We start from the raw sequence: 20,104 nt of genomic DNA, 5'->3' as shown, positions 1-20,104 counted from the left end.
AAATGGTCCTGAAGTATTTATGATCTGTGGAATGGGTTTCATGCACTACCCAATATTTAAATAAATGTTTACTTTATTAACTAACTACATAAGGGTCAGAGGTATAAATTTTAATTGTCATCTATGTTTTTCTTCAAATGAAAAACGTGTTTATGTGATCATCTATATAGCAACCTAAACAAACGTGATTACCATGTTGAGAAAAGCAGGTTGCCCCTGCATTTCACAGTATCTCCTGTAGAGGGCAGCAGAGAACTTGGTCTTCCGCAGTCCTGAGCTGCCTTGCCAACTTACCTGATAAAAGGGAACAGTACCTACAGCAAAAAGTGGTGTTTACTTTCAAGGTTGAGTTTACACCTTAGGAAAAGGACAGCCTAACAGTCCCCTTTTGGTAGACAGAGGACACAGTGTGACCTTTCTCTTGCTCTTCCATCAGGGCAGAACAAAGGTTCTAGAATTAAGGCTGGGCCTTGCAAACCAGTACTTTTATCAGAAACTTGATTCTGTTTACCAAGCTGTGCTATTTTTAGATAAGTGAAGGATAAGTTTTAATTTTTCACATCTTATTCCCCACACAGTGGAAATTCAACCTCCATGGTGCCACCAGTCAAGAGCTAGGAAAACTTGCTGTTGAGAGCCTCATCAGGCATGACCACTGGTTGGAATAAGGCCTCTCCTAACGTTAACCAACTAGAATCGCCTCTGTGCCTATCCTGTTATTGTAAGTCACCTGAAGTCCCAGCCTTTGCCCGTGGTCTCCTCTATAAGACATTAACAATTACTAAATGAACATCAGCACGGGACTCAGGAGATTTAGATTTGAAATCTAGTTCTCCTGAACCTAGTTCTAGTGTTTTCTAGGCACTGTGTAGGTTACCAAAACATTTATGCCTGTTCTCTTGTCTGAAAGATATACCACAACAAAGTTAAACACTTTCAACTCTTTCCAGGCACGGAGTCACCAGCACCTTTGGACAAGTTTCTTAAATTCCCATCTTTCTCCATCTTTAAGGTGATAGCAGTGGTATTTTGTAGCATTATTAAATAAAGTTACTTGCTTGGAGCTGTAACACAGAGTCCCCTCCTGTTCTTCACCTCTCCCTTGAAGTTTCCCCTTGAGTAAACTAAAGAGCATGGGTCGATAGTCTGTGCCAGCTGAACGTGGACATGTCCACATTGTGCCTTTGGGACGTTATCTAGTTGCCTTGTTCGAGGTTAGACCACAAACCTACACATTTAAAATGAAACTAAGAGTTTAGTGGTGGTCAGCCAAAGGTCTGTTGTGTTTGTTTGCTGTTGGTTTGGTTTTAACTGGTCCATTATGCCAGATCCAGCTTGCTTCACATACATGGACTTTCTGCTTGAGACATCAGCCTTTCCCTCTGGGGTCCCAGCTGAAAGAGGGAAATGAAAACTATCCTTTCCCCTCCTTATCTTGGCCATACTTCACACAGAGCTAAGTGGAAAAACAGTTTCAAGAAGATGTTGGGTAAGAGACCCATGGCAGCCTCTTTCCTAACTCCACTGCACTCCATTCTCTCTTCCCTGCTGAGACTGTCTGTGGCCATGGTGTTGGCCTCGCTTGCGTTGGTTTTTAACTGAGGCGACTAACTGGACCAGATGTCTCAGCGGGTCCTGCTGGCCTACACTATTTATTTGTATTACCTCAAAGAACCTTTGATCTTGCCCGAAAGTCCATGATCTCCACGTGCCTCCAAGTAAAGCCGTATAGCAGCTGCTTATACAAAGAGTCGTCAGCTTTAAAGCCAAACGCATCACATGGTAGCCAGGTGTAGCCAGGGAATGATTGACAGCATAGAGCAATCTTTACCACCCAAAAAGTTCAAAGTTCAAAACAGCAAGATGCATCGTCCTGAGACCTTTGTGGTGGCCTGAATGTGTAGTCACAGACATAGCCATGGCCCTTCCTGGACAAGATGGTGCTAGACTGTACAGTGTACGGTGGTAAATCATGCTTTAGTCTCATCTCACTGTTTCCCACTGATTCTCCCTCCCCCTTGCCAGGATTTACCTCTGTCCCTGCTGACAGATCTGAGATGCTCAGTAAAGATCTATTCCCTTCCCTCTTCCCCTCCTTCTTGCTTTCTCTCTCTTTTGTTTGCAGAATCTCTTTCCCCTGGTGGTCATTCCTCCAGTATTTACCCCTTGGACTGTGTTTTCATTCAGCTTTTTCCAAAGAAAATCCATGCAGATATCTTCTCCACATCCTCCCAAATGACTCCACATCTGGCGAGTGGCTTCACTTGTGTCTTCTTGCTTGAGATGCAGTGTATCAAAAGGAAATTCAGTATTTTCTTGCATAATCATTATTCTACTTGTGAAACAGTTGCTCAGATGTTTAAAATCGTTGACACATTGCATGTGTCCTCAAGCTCTTGGTACCTTAAGCCTTGTGAGATCTGCCTGGTTTCCCAGTCACCTTCTAACCTTCAGCGCCTCCAGCCCCACGTTAGCAGCCAGGTGCCTGCATGGTCATCAGCCTGCGGCCTTGTAGGAAGGACTCTGTCTCCTATCCTTGCGCTCTTACTCAGTCCTGGGTGAAGCAGCGTGGCGTTGGAGGCTCAGGGAAGCACTACCTTTAGACTTTTCCCTGTGAGCTTTCCCACCCGTGTGTCAGACAGGAGGGTAGCCCAGAGTGGCACTTGCTAACTGCACGGCTTACTTGGAACTTGCAAAAGCTTTTATCCCTCTCATATATAGCCTGCCGTTACACACTAGGATCCCAGCTACAAAGCCTACATTTTATCACCCAAGGATCTAGAGTTGTGCCTTTTTCATACAGGGCTGATTTTATGCTTGTAAATACTTCACTGTAGCTTTCCAGTTTACCAGCATATCATATCTGCACACTGTTAAGATGAGCCTACTATGCAAAACAAATCAGGGAGGAAGTCCGCCGCTTTATCTTGGGTCCTAACTTGAGAAATAGTGCCCTTCCATAAAGGAAAGTTTTGGAAAAGTCGGCAACTGGCCTCTCCCGGGTGACTTTCCCAGGGGGTGGGGCTGTCCTTCCCTTTTATAATGCAAGGCTTTGTAAGCAGGTCTATTGGCCCTATTAAGACCACATCAAGATAAGTTTAGGGAAGGATCCTGCCGTGCGTTTTTATGACATAAATGTCTCACGCCAAGTTGTTAAGTGTCTGGTGACCGGCACACTGAGCCTGAAGATTTGAACTAGGCCAGGCTAGCTTTTCCCAGGACCGGACCGCCCAGCAGAAATGGAGTGAACTGAAGGTGCTCACTGTGGTTCCCTCTCAGTCCTTGACTGTATAAAAGGGGGCGGGGGGGGGGAGCAAGAACTACTTTAGTTTTTCTGTGCACAAAGTAACAGATGTACTGTGGCATTCTCATATACGCCTCTCCCCCCTGACTCCTTCGGCCCCCATAGGAACCTTGTTTTAAGAGGCAGGTAAGTTTACAGTTGTGCGAAAGCCAGTGCTGATGGGGAACTAGGCTCTTCTTTACTACATCATTTTTTAACCCAGAAGTCTTTGCTGTGTAGTTTTTTTAACCCATACTCAGCCCTTTCCAAGGCACTAATTTTAGAGAACTCTCTAAATTTTAGAGGGTCTCTGTCAGTAACTAAGTGCTAGAGAAGTCACTGAGGTAGGTTCCTCCGGCGTTCACTCGGCCTCCCGGGGCTTCAGCTCTTCCTGTGCAAGTTCCAGCGCCTTTTTATTGAGGGACCGGCTTAGCTCAGCTCCCGGCTCTCGCGGAGCAGCCTAGGTGCGCCCCTCGGCGGTTATCGGGAGTCACGTGGCTCCTGGCCCCGCCCCGGACTCCTGAGGTCTGCGTGCGTGCTCGCTGCCTTTGCAGAAGCAGAGCTCCACCGCGAGCGGGAGGCATGGGCGCATGGCTGCCGGGCCAGGCTGAGCACTCAGAAGAAAAGCCCGGCGCCTTGGCGGCGTTGCCCTGCAGGGCTGACTCGCATGTGGACTAGCCTGAAAGATTTGAAGGGACACTTGTAAAGCATGGTGGCGCATGATGAGATCGGAGGTCTCCTGCCCATTAAAAGGACGATCCGAGTCTTAGATGTTAATAACCAGCCCTTCAGGGAGCAGGAGGTAAGAGCAGACCGAAGGAATGTTTTCCAACTCCGCAGAACTTCTAAGACTTTAAAATCTCACTTTCAAATTTTTAATCGTATACCATCCTAAAATGTATAACTATTATAAGCAAGGCTGAAATGTGTTTAGGAACTGTGGTCTAAGCTTAAGCATTTTTTTAAATATAGCATAGCTAAATTGTGAAAAGTTACATACAAAGGACATTTTAAATGTCTCGTGTTCGATATGGTTGGGCTTTTTTTTTTTTCCTAACTTGCATTACTAAGTCTTGGGGACTGTTTTAAGAAAGGAAAGAAAAATAAAAATATTTTCCTCTTGGTGCTGGTGAACAAGTAAAGTCTGACCTGGGATGCGTGTTCATTTTTCATTCCCTGTGTAGTTAGGCTTGTCGTGCCCTTTTTCCTTCTGAAAGGGGATTTGAGCCCGGGGAACACTGCCTGCCTGGCTTTCTAAAGTCTTTATGAACATTTATGGAAAAAAAAATATTTCATGCAATTTTTTGTAATCTTGGCGGTTGATTGGTGCTGCGGTGTGTCCTGCTGCCGGGTCTCTCCCGTGGTAGAAATGGTTATGGGTTCAGCCTACCAAATCTTTTGAAGATAGTGATGGTTTTTTACGAAAAATATATGTAATTGTCCCTTTTTAAAATGAGCAGTTTAATCTCAGGCCTCAAGGAGACAGCTTGTTATACATACATTGGGGTGCCGTTGTCAGGAAATGTGCCTTTATTTGGGGGTTGATACTGAATTTTGTTATTTCTTTGGGTTCACTTTTTCTTACATTTTATAAAATCAGTAAGAGAGTGCTTCTTCACAAGGCTGTGAATGAAAACCCCCAAGGTAGGTAGGTATCTCTCAGGCCCTCTCGGGTGAGCGTTTTCTGTCGGATGAGACATGGGCTATTTTCCTGGCCCCTTTACTTGGAGCATCAAATCACTAGGATCAGAGTCCCTGCTTCAGAACTAGCAACACAGCCCTCACTACCTAAGGAAAAATAGTTTGTAATCAAAACTTGTCTTTATCTTTCTCAAAAAAAAAACCTTTTTTTATTCTTGTTTTTCTGTTTCTGGAAGTTGTTGCCAAGTGAGCGATTATATTTGAGCAAAAGGAATAAAACCGAGACACAGACTGACCTTTAAAGTATCATGATTTGACTGACCCTAAAATATGCCTTGTAATGACATCATTGGGGGAAAAGGTTACAAAAATCTAAATTCACCAAAGGGTTTCATCCAGGCTGCTGTGTTTATAAATAAGATACATCCTAGGAAAGCTAGCTTGAAAGTAGATGTAATTTTCTTATAGATACTCTGGAAATATTTTAGGACACAGAATTAGTGGAGGTGAACTCAAATTGAGGTCTCAAAGCCCAGCAGGGTCAGGCAGATTTCCCAATAGGACGGATGCTCTGGCCAGCTGAACTAGATAGTCTGATTAAAGATTAACCTAAGTAAACAACATAGACTCCTGAGAGTGGCTTTGCCCCTTCCAGCGAACCTTAGCCCTCATAAAAGGTTGCCTGTTACAATAGAAGTTGATGGAGATTAAGCCTTGTTAGCATTCCTGTTTATTCTCCCAGGTTCCCTGCTTGTCTTTAGGGGGGACTGGTGTCAGTGTCTATGGATCCTTGTGTGCACTGTAACAACCTTCCAGCTCCATAAGCAAGTCACCACCATTATATAATTAAGCCTGGCCTTGGGGGGGGTAGGTGTCTGCCTGCGGGGGGAGTGTGGGTGTGTACTTTCATCATGTCCAAATATCACTGCTGAGTCCTGTCAGGGAGAGGTGCATGTGGGTGTAACAAAGGTCTTCTGGTGCAGATGCTCATGTCCTTAATAAACCAGAGAACTGAAGGAGTTCTCTTGGACGGACCTGTAGAAGGACTGCTCTGCTTATACATCATTTGTATTTACATCATTTACCTAGCTCAGACTGTAATTCATAGTCCCAAAGATGCAGGTTTTGCCCCTACCTTTTGGCTGACTCTTAAGTGCCTAATCCATTTCACTTCTCCACCAAAAATAAAATAAAATTATGTATGATCTTTTCTTCAACTAGTGTTTGTATCCAATTGACAGTAGGCCATTTCCAGTGATATGTTTTTACCTTTCATTAAAAATTTTCATTATTTGAAAAGGAGTTCCCAAATGGTTGTTCCACCGTGTTTGCCATTTTGGTTTGTATATTTTGGATTGGTTTGGTTTAGTTTAGGTTTTTTGTTTTTTTTTTAATTTGGTTTGGTTTTGCTTTTGCTTTTTTTTTTTTTTTTTCAGTTCACACTGGGTAGCCCAGGCTAGGTCAGGCTAGCCTAGAACTACTGGCAGTCCTCTATTTAAACCTGCCAAGTACACACACTATGCTTTCTTACCAAACATGTTAGACTTGACTATTGAATAGTGATATGCTTTATAAAGAAGTGATATTGTAGTTATTTTTAAAGAACTGTGAATGTATTTAGCCACCAAGTGCATCCTGAAGAAATGCATACACAAAATTTATATTAGTGTCATACAAGTGCTTTTAGATAGACACTTAGTTACCTAAGTCTACATGTTCTAGGTCTCTAGTGAGAGGGTGCCTAACTGATACTCACGGGACCTGCTTAGTCCAACCATAATCATTTCTCTTTCATTTTAAACATAACATAGTTTTTAATTGCCAAGAATTTAGTAGTTTTACATTAACTAATCTTAAAAGGCGAGAATTTGTCGATTTTATTTAATATAATAATATCAAAATGTCTTGTTAGGTAAACTGACTTTTACTTTCTAACTCACTGGGAGGTGCACCTCTCTGAAGACCTTCAAATGGAGATTAAATATTTGGTGATTTACTAGGAAGTGAAACTTTTATGCTTGGAACAAGGAAGAGGTGCTAACCTCTGCTTCCAAAGCACAGAGAGTCGGGCAGCTGCTGTGCTTCTAGGTCATGTTGGCATATCTTGCTTTGTGAGGTAATTCTATCTCCATTCAAACAGGAGACCCTTTGTGCTGTCTTTACTAAATGGAAAGGAATGCCTCTAGCTGCCCCTGCACACGCGTGTGTCACTCAGTCTGCACAGATGAGTGCAGAAGGCCCCTGTCAGATGGCATATGCCATTTTACTGCGGGTCTCAAAGGCTTCTGGTTTAGCTCCTTGTGGTTTATAGTTTAAGTTTTGCTTCGCAGTTAGTTATTTGGAGGAGGGAGGGAGTACTTTACAACCCTGTCTCTTACCGCCTCCAGAGTTTGGATTCTCTTTGAAGTCCTTGAGTCCTTGAGGTTCCTTCTGGTGCCTGTATGTGCACACTCGGGAGCTGAGATGCTTCGTGGGCTGTGGGACTCATTTAAGCTTCCTAACTTTGTCCTCCCCCCCCTTTGTTCTTAAATTATACGAGGGTTATTTTTATTTGGTTTCCTTGCCCCTCTCTTTTAAAGTAATTTGGTCTTGTCAGAATTTTAGGGGGAAGAATGCTTTTCTGTTACCTTTTAATTGAATGGTGATCTGTTTTTGAGACAGGGTCACTATGTAGTCCTTTTGCCTCGAACTCAATGAGCTCTACCTGACTCTGCCTCCCAGTGTTAGGATTAAAGCTGTGCACCACCACGTCCAGCCTGGGTGATAGCCTTCCAAATTCTCACCATTTGTCTCACATTTCATTACGCGTGAGCCTTGTTAAAGGCACCAGATGCAAACAGTGTAACATTGTATGCTCCTCTTGTAGAATCACTTGATTTGGAATGCAGAAAGACCTCGAAAGTCTCTGGACAGTGTGTCCTATGTAGTTCATACTGGCTTTGGGAAGCTCTGAGACCCAAGGATGCTAAGTGCTTGTTTGCTATGCTATTGCTGTTTTAAAAGTTGTACTGCTTCTTAGCCCTGACAAGAGAGGCCCTGACTATGCCATTACAAGAGCTGGAGCCAGGATTCTAGGCCTGTCAGAGCCTAGGAGTCCTTTGAACCTCCCCTCCTGCCTTGGCTTGAGCAGTTTTTGACCCATTTCAGTATTAGACATGCTCAAAGGTTATTCTCCAACTAAAGTAGTTAAAAGTGGAAATACACAACACTGGGACAGAGACGAAACATTGGTTTTCCTAAGCTGCTCTTACTTGGTGGTGGTCTAGTTTAGCGTCAAAAACAATCATTTTTTTAGTTCTGTCTCCATGTCTTGTACAAACACTGTTTTGTAAGCAGTTTAACGTTGTCTGGGCTTGTATGAAATCATTACACCTCAACACATATTTATCATAATCTGGTTTTGTTTTCCCAGGAGCCAAGCAATAAGAGAGTTCGGCCTCTAGCTCGGGTCACATCCTTGGCAAACTTAATCTCTCCCGTAAGAAATGGAGCAGTCAGGCGCTTTGGTCAAACCATACAGGTAAAAAAAAGAGGGAGGGAGGGAGGGGTGTACTAGGGCATGTTTTATGGATGCCTAAGATTTGTTTTCCTTTGAGCTGTACAAACATGTTTGCGTTGTTATACATGGTGTTTGGTTTGGAGTCGGCTAGAGTAGCGTTTGTATAAGCCGTGTTCCTTAGGATCCTTTGTCAGAGGCTCCTCTTAGACCCTCTACAGTCCCCACAACGACTCTTAGGTTAAAACTTAAATGATTGCTTTATATATTGAGAAATCCTCAGAAATGCATTGTTTTAATAAATGCAGGATAACTGTTGCTGCCTTCACACCTCGCCTTCTCGTTTGCTTGCCTCTTTAGTCGTTTACCCTTCGTGGTGACCACAGATCCCCTGCCTCTGCCCAGAAGTCATTCAGCAGGTCCACCGTCCCCACACCCACCAAGAGAAGAAGCAGTGCACTATGGTCAGAAATGCTAGACATCAATATGAAGGAGTCCTTGACCACTCGAGAGATCAAACGTCAGGAGGTATGCAGCACTCAGTACCCAGACTGTATTTATTGAGTTAGACCAAGGAAGAAGAAATGCTTTCAAATATACGTCTTGCCAGAGGAGTGGAAAACTAGTACCTGATGGTTTTTATTTGAGCAACTATTGACAACCCCCCAGTCTGCAACAGTTCATAGTGGGTGGTGGTCGCCATCAGACTCAGCAGCTCTGTGGGTAAAAGGATGGAAAAACATTTCAAGTTTACTTGGCATTCCAACCGGGTCTCTTAATCAAGCACTGTAAATATCAATTCCATGACTTTCCTGTCTGACCTCTGGTGTTGCTGGATGTTTTTAGGCGATATATGAATTGTCCCGAGGAGAACAGGACCTGATCGAGGATCTCAAGCTCGCTAGAAAGGTCAGTGTCACTTTACCACACCATGTGCCAGCCCTTCAAAGGACACCTCACAGCTTCTAAAGGGTGGTTCCTTAACCCTGGAAATGGAAAGCAACAGAGTTTTACTGATGGCTACGTCTTTGACTTGAGATTGAAGCACAGCTTTTCAAATGTGACCACTAGTAAACTTTTTGGAGTGAGGGTAAACTGTAGCGTTTTCCCCAAAGCTGTGTCCATGATATGGAGTTACTAGGGTGTGCTCGAGGACAGGGTGGCCAAGGGCTCTCCTTGCTCATTCTTTGTGTGATGTATCTCTTCCCCTCTTACAGGCCTACCATGACCCCATGTTAAAGCTATCCATCATGTCAGAAGAGGAACTCACACACATATTTGGAGACTTGGATGCTTACATACCTCTACACGAAGGTCAGCTTTGCTCTTCATTTCCATTTGTCTCCAAGCAGCCATTTAAATTAACGATGATGTCACACTAGCCACTTCTTTCCGATCAGTGTGCCACTGTCCTCTACTCTTGTGCCCTTCAGATCTGTTAGCAAGAATCGGAGAAGCAACCAAGCCTGATGGGACTGTGGAGCAGATCGGTCACATTCTCGTGAACTGGGTATGTGAGCACATTGTCCTATGTACCTGGCGGTGCCTTGGCCTGCAGTGTCACTCGTAGCAGCTTTGTCTGCCAGCAGACTCTTAAGAGCAATGAAACCTTAAAGTCCAGCAAAGTTATGATGATAAGAACTTACAGCCTTATAAAAAATACAGAACTTTATTGAGTTACAGATCTGCTTGTAAATAATGTCCCTGCTTGAGCAGACTTTCCGTAATGCTAGGGTACTTATGCAATCTTTCATGTAAATAGATGCTTGAGTACTTACTGTATGCCAGGCCCTGTTGAAGGAGGATTCATGGGGACTCGGTAATGAAGGCCGCTTCTATGTTTATGACCTCAAACAAGAGAATGAGCAGGCCCACAGCGTCAAGGTTGTGACATGTGATAGAAGCAACTCAGTGTCCTGGGCACACAGATAACTAACATCTTAGTGAGGCCATGTGTCCTCAGTTGAGGCAGGAAGATTTCCACAGCCGGGTAAACACGTGGCCTCATGCTGTCTTTTGTGGTTTGTGCTCATGGCTTCCTAATGCACCCAGTCATGTAGGGTATGTCATACTCTGTCTCTCCTCTCCAGTTACCAGGCCTGAATGCCTACCGAGGCTACTGCAGTAACCAGCTGGCAGCCAAGGCTCTTCTGGATCAGAAGAAACAAGACCCAAGAGTCCAAGACTTCCTCCAGCGCTGTCTGGAGTCTCCTTTCAGCCGAAAACTAGATCTTTGGAGTTTCCTAGATATCCCTCGAAGTCGCCTCGTCAAGTACCCCTTACTGTTAAAAGAAATCCTTAGGCACACCCCCAAAGACCACCTTGATGTTCAGCTTCTGGAGGAAGCAGTAAGCAAACCCATAGAGTGTCTTGCAAGTTTTGCATGGGTGACCTTGGAAAAGCACACAGTGGTACTTTCAAGTCTCATGACAACAAGAGACTGGGCTTTCGTCTAGTCCTTCCACTGGCTGGTGGCCTTGAACTGGTCGCCCAGTATGACTGTTCACATGTATAGTGAAGAGACTGGCTGGACTGATCTGTGGAGCCCATTCAAGCTGTAGATTCTGTCCTTTTGTGTGAATGTTTGCTCTGGAGGGAGGGAGGACAGGCTGATAGACGGTAGTTGCCCCATCTGACTTTATTCTTCTGTCTTTATCATCACTAGATATTGATAATACAAGGAGTTCTTTCTGATATCAACTTGAAGAAGGGTGAATCTGAGTGTCAGTATTACATCAACAAGCTGGAGTACCTGGACGAGAGGCAGAAGGACCCTAGGATCGAAGCGAGCAAAGTGCTGCTGTGCCATGGGGAGCTGAAGAATAAAAGCGGCCATGTGAGTGCTTCCAGTGTGAACGGGAAGGACGCCATTGCTTCCCCATTCCCACCTCAAGTTTTGCAAATTATGAGGCAGGTTTTTAAAAATAAGCCTGCAGCTTGCAGCAGGAAGGTTAGCGCGTGTGTATGTGACCAGCTTTGATAAAGCAGGTAGGAAGACTTAAACATCTCAACTAGCAGTCCTTTCCGCTTGTGAACTAACTATAAGCCTGTGTGTGATGAGTCTCCTGTCATACACCACAGTGTTTCATGAGCGCTTGCTGTGGGAATGGTGTCTTCTAGCAGGGCCAGAGGTTTTAGCACCACTCAAGTTTTGCAGCAGATTAAACAAGAGCTATTTTACTTTTTAAAATATTAATTACAAAAGAACCTCCTAGAATTAAGGAGTCGCGAATGCTATTTTTGCTTTATATGTGCTTTCCAACAGCTCCATTTGTAAGTTGGGGTTTGCTTAAGAAAAAGTTGAAATCCAGCCTATCTGATTTCTGTCACAGAGCCTAATTGTTCTGTGAAGGCTTGGACCTGTGTAGACACAGCCGACTCATGAACATTGTTGCAGCACACGCTTGGGATCCCTGTGTCTTTGGGAACTGCAGTGCACGGGACTGGAGTTGAAACTGTTTCTGCTGACCCCAGGTCTTGCAGATAGATGGCATTTGCTCACCTGTTGCCTAGCCTGGTAGTGTGGCCCGACGGAAGAAAGAAGAGCGCTAGGTAGCCTGGGCTTCACTGCCCCAAGTCAGCCCTGGAAAGCCACGAGACCACTATTCTGTGCCATGTGTAAAGGAGAAACAAGAAAAATCTAAATCTCAAATCCAGGTCTTTAGCAATTAAATCTTTTATTTAGGAAGTTTTGGGTGTTTTTTTTTCTTTTCATTTCTGCAGAAACTGTACATCTTCCTATTTCAAGACATCTTGGTTTTGACCCGGCCTGTCACCCGAAATGAGCGCCACTTGTACCAGGTTTATCGGCAGCCCATCCCAGTCCAGGAGCTAGTGCTGGAAGACCTGCAGGATGGGGACGTGCGCATGGGCGGCTCCTTCCGAGGGGCCTTTGGCAACTCAGATAAAGGTAATTACTCAAGGGGGCCAGGTTAGATAGGGAGGAAGGGAGTGGAGCAGAATGGCCACACATTGGAAGCTAACCTGGGCTACAGAGTGAGACCCCACCCCCATCTTGACAAACAACACTGAAGAGAAGAAACAAATGTCCCTAAATGAAATTAGACTCAACCCTTAGCATTTTGAAAATGAAACCATTCCCCCCAGTCATGTGCTGGCACAGCATGGAGTTGGTCAGCAACCTCTGGCCAGCAGCTGTCTTTACCAGTGTGTGTCCCATAAGTACTGGAACTTTCCTTACTGCATGGCCACTTTCTCAGTCTTAATTTCTTTTTTCCTCCCTTCAGCTAAAAATATCTTTAGGGTCCGCTTCCAAGACCCTTCTCCAGGCCAGTCCCACACACTGCAGGCCAATGATGTGTTCCATAAGCAGCAGTGGTTCAACTGTATTCGCGCTGCCATTGCCCCCTTCCAGCGGGCCGCCAGCCCCCTAGAGCTTCAGGGCTTGCCAGACCTCCACGAAGAGTGTGAAGAGAACAACCCTTCTGCTGGGAATCTCAGAGCCCAGCGACAGTCGTGTGTGGTTCCTGGTGTCATGCAGGTAGACGAGGAAAGCGCCCTGGATTGTGGCTCCAGTGTACAGACAGTGGAAGACACCAGGAACATGAAGGCACAGCGGCCTCAGCCTGGCTTACGAAGAGCAAGGGACAAAGCTCAGTCGGGTGGCAAAAAGAAAGAGACTTTGGTATAAAGTGTGTATTCCCTGATGGGGAGCTGTTTATTTATAAATGTGTACAGTTTTTCTTGTAATGGGAGCATCAAGGGTTACTCTGTACCACAAGTAATGTGTTCATGGTTTGGGTCCTCTCCCTCTCCCTTCCTCTCCCCCCTCCCCCCCATCCCCAATCGTCATCATGTCATTGATGTTGTCGTTGTTGTTGTTGTCGTCGTCGTCATCGTCATCGTTGTTATTAATGGCAGCTAAAGATACACAGATTACTGTTAAATTGGAGACTTTAAAAAGGTATTTTCATGGATTATTTGGAACATGCCAACCTGGTGTATTTTATCAGAAGTGTGTGTGGAGCCAGTGTTGTCCTCACCTGGGTTCCCCATGACTTTCCAGGACTGAGCAAATGTCACAGGGTTTGCCAGGCTTAAACGCTTGCAAATGCTGAGACTCTATCAGTGTTCTTTGTTAAACCTCAATGGAACCATGGAATTGTAATACATGCGGACCTACAATCCGCATGGAGCAGATTTGAGTTTGAAATCTTTTGTATTTACAGTGAAGTCCTGCTTCCTTAGAGAACAAGCCTGAAGCTTGATGTCTTCCCCCCTTTGTCTCAACTGGAATGAACGAACGCCCGTGTCAGTCTCACTGCACGGTTCGCCTTCTGTATTCATTTATTCTGCCAACTATTTAATTTTTTTTTTTATTGTAAAGTAGTTTTTAGTATTTGCTTTTATTTTTTTACGTTGATGCCTTTTTAAAGTGGCATGTCCTTGAAGTTTTTCCTCCTAATTGTGTGTGTGTGTGTGTGTGTGTGTGTGTGTGAATCGTATTAATTTTATCAAGTGAAACCAAGCCATATTGTTTGAGCCAATTAAGAAAACTGCAGTTTTTACAGTGTATCATGTCAGGGTGGTAAATTCCCATAAAATAGCTTAGTGTATTCTAGACTACTGAAAGGAACCACAGGAAAGGTTGGGTGGAAGTTTTTGTGTTGTCTGAAAAGCAAGAGAGAAGGCAGGAGACTGGGATAGTGGAGGGAAGGGAAGGGACGGGAAGAGTAGCTTGTCTAAAGTAAATTGTCCGGCTGAACCAGAGGAGGAGCCGGGAGCAGCCTGGCCTGAGGGATGTAGGAAGTTGTAGAAGGCAGAGGGGATGTGAACTGTGTTTGCTTTGGTTTCTCATACCTGCAAATGCTACATTTGAAAAGAACTGTACAGTGTGTTGGAAATTTGACTATATTAGGTTAATTCTGGTTGGTTTTCTTCATTTAAAAAAACCTCGTGATTCTTGACTGCAAAATGTTTGCGTTAAAAATGGGGTCATGCTCTTTAAGGGGGGGGGGAAGGACAGAGACCCCCATGTCAGCCCAGGGTTATACTGGCGATCAGTTCAAGTCATTGTTAACCATTATGTGAAATATATCTCCAGTGGAAATGAAAATTGGAAAAGGCTGTAAATAGATCAATCAAATGATTTCTTTGTATAAATGAATTATACAATTAAAAAAAAAGCACACACATAATAACCCAAAACATTTCTCTCCTGGTGGTTATTGGGGGGGGGGGAGATCCACTGGGGCATGAGGGCTTAGCTAAACCTTTAGTGGTTAAGGAAATCCCAAATAATTTACCCTTTTGAGACTTGTTGATAAGTAAGAAAAGTCCATAGTTTAGTTCTTAGGAGTCATGTGATCTTTTAAGGACATGGTGTCATCAGAAGTTACCATTGGATTGCAGACAGCTGACCATATGGCCATCTTCTGGATGCAGCAGTAAAGCAGATAGCAAACATCCACTAATGTGGTTAAATCCAGTTTCTTAGGTAGGTACCTCAGCCTCCTCACTTTGGAAATTCAAACTGCCTTACCCAGTGCTGTGATCTGCAACGCCAGAAAGCAAGGCTGGTCCTGTCCAGGGTTGTCATGTGGAGTTTCATTTCTCTCTCAGTGGCTCTGTTAAGCTTGTAGAGTTATAGGAGCAAGTGGTTCAGATGTGGTGATAGAATGATGTTTGGTCTAAAGGTGTCTTGGTGGTTTCTCTCAGGGGAGAAAATAAATGGTCATGACAGATGAACATTCTTCAAGAGCAGCATTTCGGTTGGACAGCACTCAGTGACAGTCTCAGTTCTCAGACTTGTTTGGGCATCACCACCAATTAGTGATATGTGCCCCTCACACCATCTCACTGTATCCAGACGTTGGAAGGGAACAGAGAGCTGACCTTGAATTTTTATGGTTACATAAGGCCACTACATTTAAGTGTACGCCGTGGTTTTCTGAACGGTCTTCCTTTTAATTGTCCCTGCCTGGCTAAGAACTCACTCCACAGCCCACACTGCTTTCAAGTTCATGACGGGTCGCTCCTCTTGCCTTTCCCTCCCAAGCGCTGGGATTATAGGTGCGTGCCATCACACCCAGCTCACACTTACAGACTGTTTAACTCTAGTAAAAGTCATGGACCCTTCCTCCAGGAACAAGTGTAGCCATGAGTACACATCCACCCAACTTGAGAGCCCTAGGCATTCTCAAGGATCCCTCTGAGCTCTGCCCATCTGTCCTGCTAGGGCCCTACAACCCAGAGAGTAAGCATCTGTTTTCCCATGGGTTCTCAAAGCATCGCTCTACCCTCACTTTCAAATGATTGTTTGAAGCGTAGCATCTTACACAGTCCAACCTGTGACTGTTACACATTTGTGATACGTTTTACTGCTGTAGATGTAATTTTCTCCAAGATACCATAAAAAAAAAAAATAGAAGTAATATTTTTCTTATTTTGTAAAACTGAAGTTGATACTACAAGTCATAGCTTCAAAATGGTGGCTTTCTGAGCCTTGTCAAAGTGTCCTCCCTCTGCTTTTACAGAAGATGGGCTGCCTGAGGTGATAAACGTGGATCTGAAGAGAACCTCATTCTCTCCCTGGCCCTGATGAGCCACCGTCTGGTAACTTCCAAGAGCAGTAACTGTCATGGGGAACAGGAACTGATTTAAAAGATCTTGAAACAACTGAGAATCTGTTAGGATAAACTTAAAATGAATTACACTTCAAAGCCCATAGCTTCATGAGTCTTTTTTAAAAAAAAATGAATTTGGGGCCAAGGAAGTGGCTCAGTGGGTAGAGAGGCACTAGCTACCAAGCCTAACAACCTAGTAGTTGTGAAAGAGGCCTTGTGACCGAGGAGAGAGCCGACTCCCACAACTTGTCATCTGACCTCCACACATGCACTATGGCGGATGTATGCTCAAACACACGCAAGTACACATACAAGAAAAATAAATCTAAGTCTTAGTTAAATGTCTTATTCCCTATTGAATATTTCAATGGACCAATTTGTTGGTTTCATAACTGTTTAATGAAAGAAAATAATCAAGCGCCTCTCCTGCCTTTTCCTATACAAGTATTCAGGGCACCTGTGGGTAAGGAAGGGAAGAATTTACACAGCAGGAGCCTAGCTCCTTAAGTGAAGGAGTAATGTATCACCATCTAGTAACTTTCATGGATAATGGACCTCACTGTGGCTCATAAAGGACCTGACACAGGTATAGGAGCCACTGAACCTGAGGCAGGCCTGCTGAGGCCCAAGAAAGCTGAAACAAAGTTTCTTCAACAAAATGGAGGTGGAAGTGGGTAGGTAAGAGGCAGGAAATGGAAGACTTCAGATCTGTCGAACAGGTACAGTGCATTAACCCTATTTGGAGCTAAATCAAATTCTTGAAAATGAGGGGTTTCAGTATGGCCCTGCACTTTCCCATTTGGCTGGTTCGAGGGTCTTTATCAGTCAACAAGTTTGGTAAGATAAGGTTTCCAGGTCCTATGACACGCTGGCCGCTGGCGGAGACCGAACGGAAGATTCAGGGCCCCCGAGTTGCGCTGCCTGTCTCTCCTCCCACGTGCTGTGTAGTCTTTGCCAACATTCCCTTCGGTTGTGGGGGTCTCCCCTCCCCTACTCACTGAGCCCCACCCTAGGCGCATGCCCTGAAGAGCAAGCATACCTCCTACCTCTGCTGCCACCACCCAGGACTCCTGGTGATTGGCCTCCTAAGCCACTGCTGCTTTCTCTTCCATCTCCCTAAGTCCCCGCCATGTTGAGCTTTCACAAAGTCCCTTCCATCCCAAGGGTGTCCGTGTTCCTGGACTCCTGCATCTCAGCTCACCCGCTACCCCCAAGTGGTAACCGAACGTGCCTTCCATACCCGAAGCTTACACACCTCCCAAAACAGGCTGCTGGGCTGGGCTGCCGTCCCATCCCAGCGGTGTATGCTTTGCTCTGTTGTGGGGGATAAGAAACTTCTCATCTTTTGTTCCTGTGTATTCTCCGAGTTCTCCCTCCTCCTTAGCACCTTTTCTTAGCCCCTTTTATGAACTTATCTCCTGGTATTCATATGCTGAAACTTAATGGCCAGTTTGATAGCATTAAAGAAAGAAAAAGGCCTTTGCAAGGTGAGTCAGGTCATTACTTAAAAGCTTGTGGGCCAGTGAGCTGGCTCAGTTGGCAAAGGCTCCTGCTGCCAAGCTTAGTGAGCTGAATTTGATCCCTGAGACTGACATGGTAGACGGAGAAAACCCACTCCCACAAGGGATACCAACGTTTCTATCTCCAATACCCATGTAAAAGAGCCAGGTGTCGTGGTATGCAATGAGTCCTATCCATGACGCCTGCCTAGCCTGTCTGGTGATCCCCGGGTCCCAGTGAAAGAGTCTACATTGTAAAGAGGTGACGCGTTCCTGAGAGACAACACTGGAAGATGACTCTGGCCCACACAGGGCCATGCACTTGCAGAATAGGGAGTTCCATATGCTCCTGTTCACACATAGGCTCTGTGGAGGTAGGGTTTCTTTCCCTCTCTGATAGATCATACTTCACCATTGCCTAGAGGCCATGGTTTACAGGAGAGTTGACTCGGTGAAGGGCATTGTATATGCTTTGACAAATGCAAGAAATCGTGTAGAACACTGCCACTGTCCCATAACTCCCCCTTCTCTGCTTGGTCCCCTTCCCTTCCCTTTCCCAACTATCACTAATCTATTACCTCCCTAGTTTTGCTTCTTCTATGTGATATATTTGAAATCTATCTTTCCAGTTGGGTTTGGTCTGCTGGTATCACACAAGTCATGCGTCTATGTGTGCTGTCTTACCTTATAGATCATTTCACTTTAGTGCTGAATAATACTGTCGACAGGCCCTATAACTTATACATTTACTTAATTCATTTGTACTGCTGTTACAAAACTCCAGAGACTGGATAACTTATAAAGAACACAAATTCGTTTCTTATCATTCTGGACTCTGTTTACGAAGTGCAAACAGATCTGCTGCTTAAGAGGGTCGCCATTTGCTTTCAAGATGTCTCCACATGGGAATACGTATGAGTATCCTCACACAGCAAGAGTGACAGAAATGAACAAAGCAACTCCTTCCAATTGTGTGTGTGTGTGTCCAGAGACTGAGGCTGAACGTCTTCCTTCTGCCGTTCCACCTGATTTTCTGAGAATGATCTGTTCATTGAACCAGAGGCTCACTGACTCACTGGTCTGGCTGGCCTGCAAGCCCCATGTATCACCCATCCCTGCCCCTCTGGCACGAGATTGCTCACATGTACCACAAGTGTTGGGCTTGAACTTATGTCTTCATACTTGCATAAGTATTTTACCCACTGAGCTACCTCCTCAGCCTCCAAAAGACAGTCTCTTTCTAACAAAAGAAATGACCCAGACTCAAGGACCACGTCTGTATTTCCTTCAGCTACTATCCATGTGCTGGAATATCACTATCTAAGCTCTATAGGCAGAAACTGAATGTCAGTTCCCAGCACCGTTGTCTGACCTTGTCCTTCTGGATATCTGGGTCACGGCCTTCACTCTCCCATGGCTCCGGAGAGAACTCTCTGTCCAGAGGATCAGGGACCCTGGTGCCTAACCAAGGCCAAGCACGCCATTTGAAAGAACAGCAGCCTGCGGGCGCCGGATTCCTTCCATGTGCAGAAATCTGCCTGGACTTGTTCTGCAAGGGAGAGGACAGAACAACCAGGGGAAGGGAGGCAACAGATTTCCTGAATCTCAGAACAGCACCCCATCTGGATGAGGAGAGTCGTGACCCCTTTTAACCTCCCCCCCCCCCCCCCGTCAAGTCTGAGGGGAGTTCATCTGTTTCTGGCTGACCTGTTCTCTCAGCTTTTATGTCTGTTTTTTTGTCTCCTGTCTCTTTCCTGCCTGTGAGGGGAGAGGGAAGCAGCCATTTCTCTGAGGTCACAAGCACCCTTTGGGACTGGACTTGATACCACCTCTCCCGTCACAGAAGGCCTGCATGGTGAGGTCATGGGCCGCCAGGCCACTTGTCCGTGGTCGGATGTCTCTCTCTTCCCACCAGGCCTCTCAACACTCCAGATCTCATCTGTCAGTTGACTGTGACTTGGGAGGTTGGCATCAGGATCCAGCCTCTCCGCGCACCTGCAGAGTGAGTGCTTCAGGGCTGGAAAAGGGCCTCTTTTATCTGACAATGTTTACCAACTGTGGAGTACAGGCCTGCTGGTCCTTGCATCTCCCTACCCAAGTCTCAGGCCTGAACAAGTCTATCCTGGGGCACAGCCAGGTGTGAGCTCAGCGCTCAGCTCCTCAACTCCCCACCCTGGGGGCCATGGATAGTCGGTAAAGAATAAGAGAGAGAGGAGCAGTGTAAGCAAACGATGAGGGCGAGGGAAGCAAGTGAGCTTGCACTGACTCCAGACATTAGGGAAGCAGGCATGGGGTGGACCGTGGCCTGCACCGTCTTCTCCCTTTCTGTCCTGTTTCGAATGTGTGTTAAGGCCCCCCAGTACATGGGTCAGAAGGAAGATGTTAGTGGAGATACTGCCCTGACAGAATATATAAGCTAAGGCAGCAATGAAGCAGACCACAGGGCAAGCCTTGCATGGCTCACAGAGTAAATTCTAGGAGAACACATGTCATTTTTTTGGTCCAAGCAAAGGCATGTAGGATTGCATTTCTGAGGTGGCTGAAACCCAAAACAGCTTTTCAGCTCTCCAGTCCAGTGGGTCTGTGCATGTCACGTGTT

The 20,104-nt window shown here is 45.3% G+C and overlaps 1 protein-coding gene across 2 annotated transcripts in view; it reads left to right on the top strand.

Moving 5' to 3' along the window:
* Net1 (neuroepithelial cell transforming 1) overlaps positions 1-14,588 on the top strand; it is a 33,384-nt gene extending 18,796 nt beyond the window's left edge. The window contains exons 1-10 of one of the 2 annotated variants that reach the window (XM_021215201.1): positions 3,796-4,085; positions 8,337-8,444; positions 8,781-8,948; positions 9,267-9,329; positions 9,638-9,734; positions 9,854-9,930; positions 10,511-10,768; positions 11,086-11,256; positions 12,144-12,330; positions 12,668-14,588. In XM_021215201.1, the coding sequence (XP_021070860.1) occupies positions 3,993-4,085; positions 8,337-8,444; positions 8,781-8,948; positions 9,267-9,329; positions 9,638-9,734; positions 9,854-9,930; positions 10,511-10,768; positions 11,086-11,256; positions 12,144-12,330; positions 12,668-13,071 (1,626 nt within the window). In that variant the 5' untranslated portion in view covers positions 3,796-3,992 and the 3' untranslated portion in view covers positions 13,072-14,588. Of the gene's footprint in view, positions 1-3,795; positions 4,086-8,336; positions 8,445-8,780; positions 8,949-9,266; positions 9,330-9,637; positions 9,735-9,853; positions 9,931-10,510; positions 10,769-11,085; positions 11,257-12,143; positions 12,331-12,667 lie in introns of those variants that run through there. The other variant, XM_021215199.2, reaches the window with a different exon arrangement.
* The last annotated feature ends 5,516 nt before the right edge of the window (positions 14,589-20,104 follow it).

Source organism: Mus pahari, chromosome 16 (assembly GCF_900095145.1).
Source record: "Mus pahari chromosome 16, PAHARI_EIJ_v1.1, whole genome shotgun sequence".
NCBI lineage: Eukaryota > Metazoa > Chordata > Mammalia > Rodentia > Muridae > Mus > Mus pahari.
The sequence above is the reverse complement of the archived record's forward strand: the minus strand, read 5'-3'. Positions and strand labels throughout refer to the sequence as shown.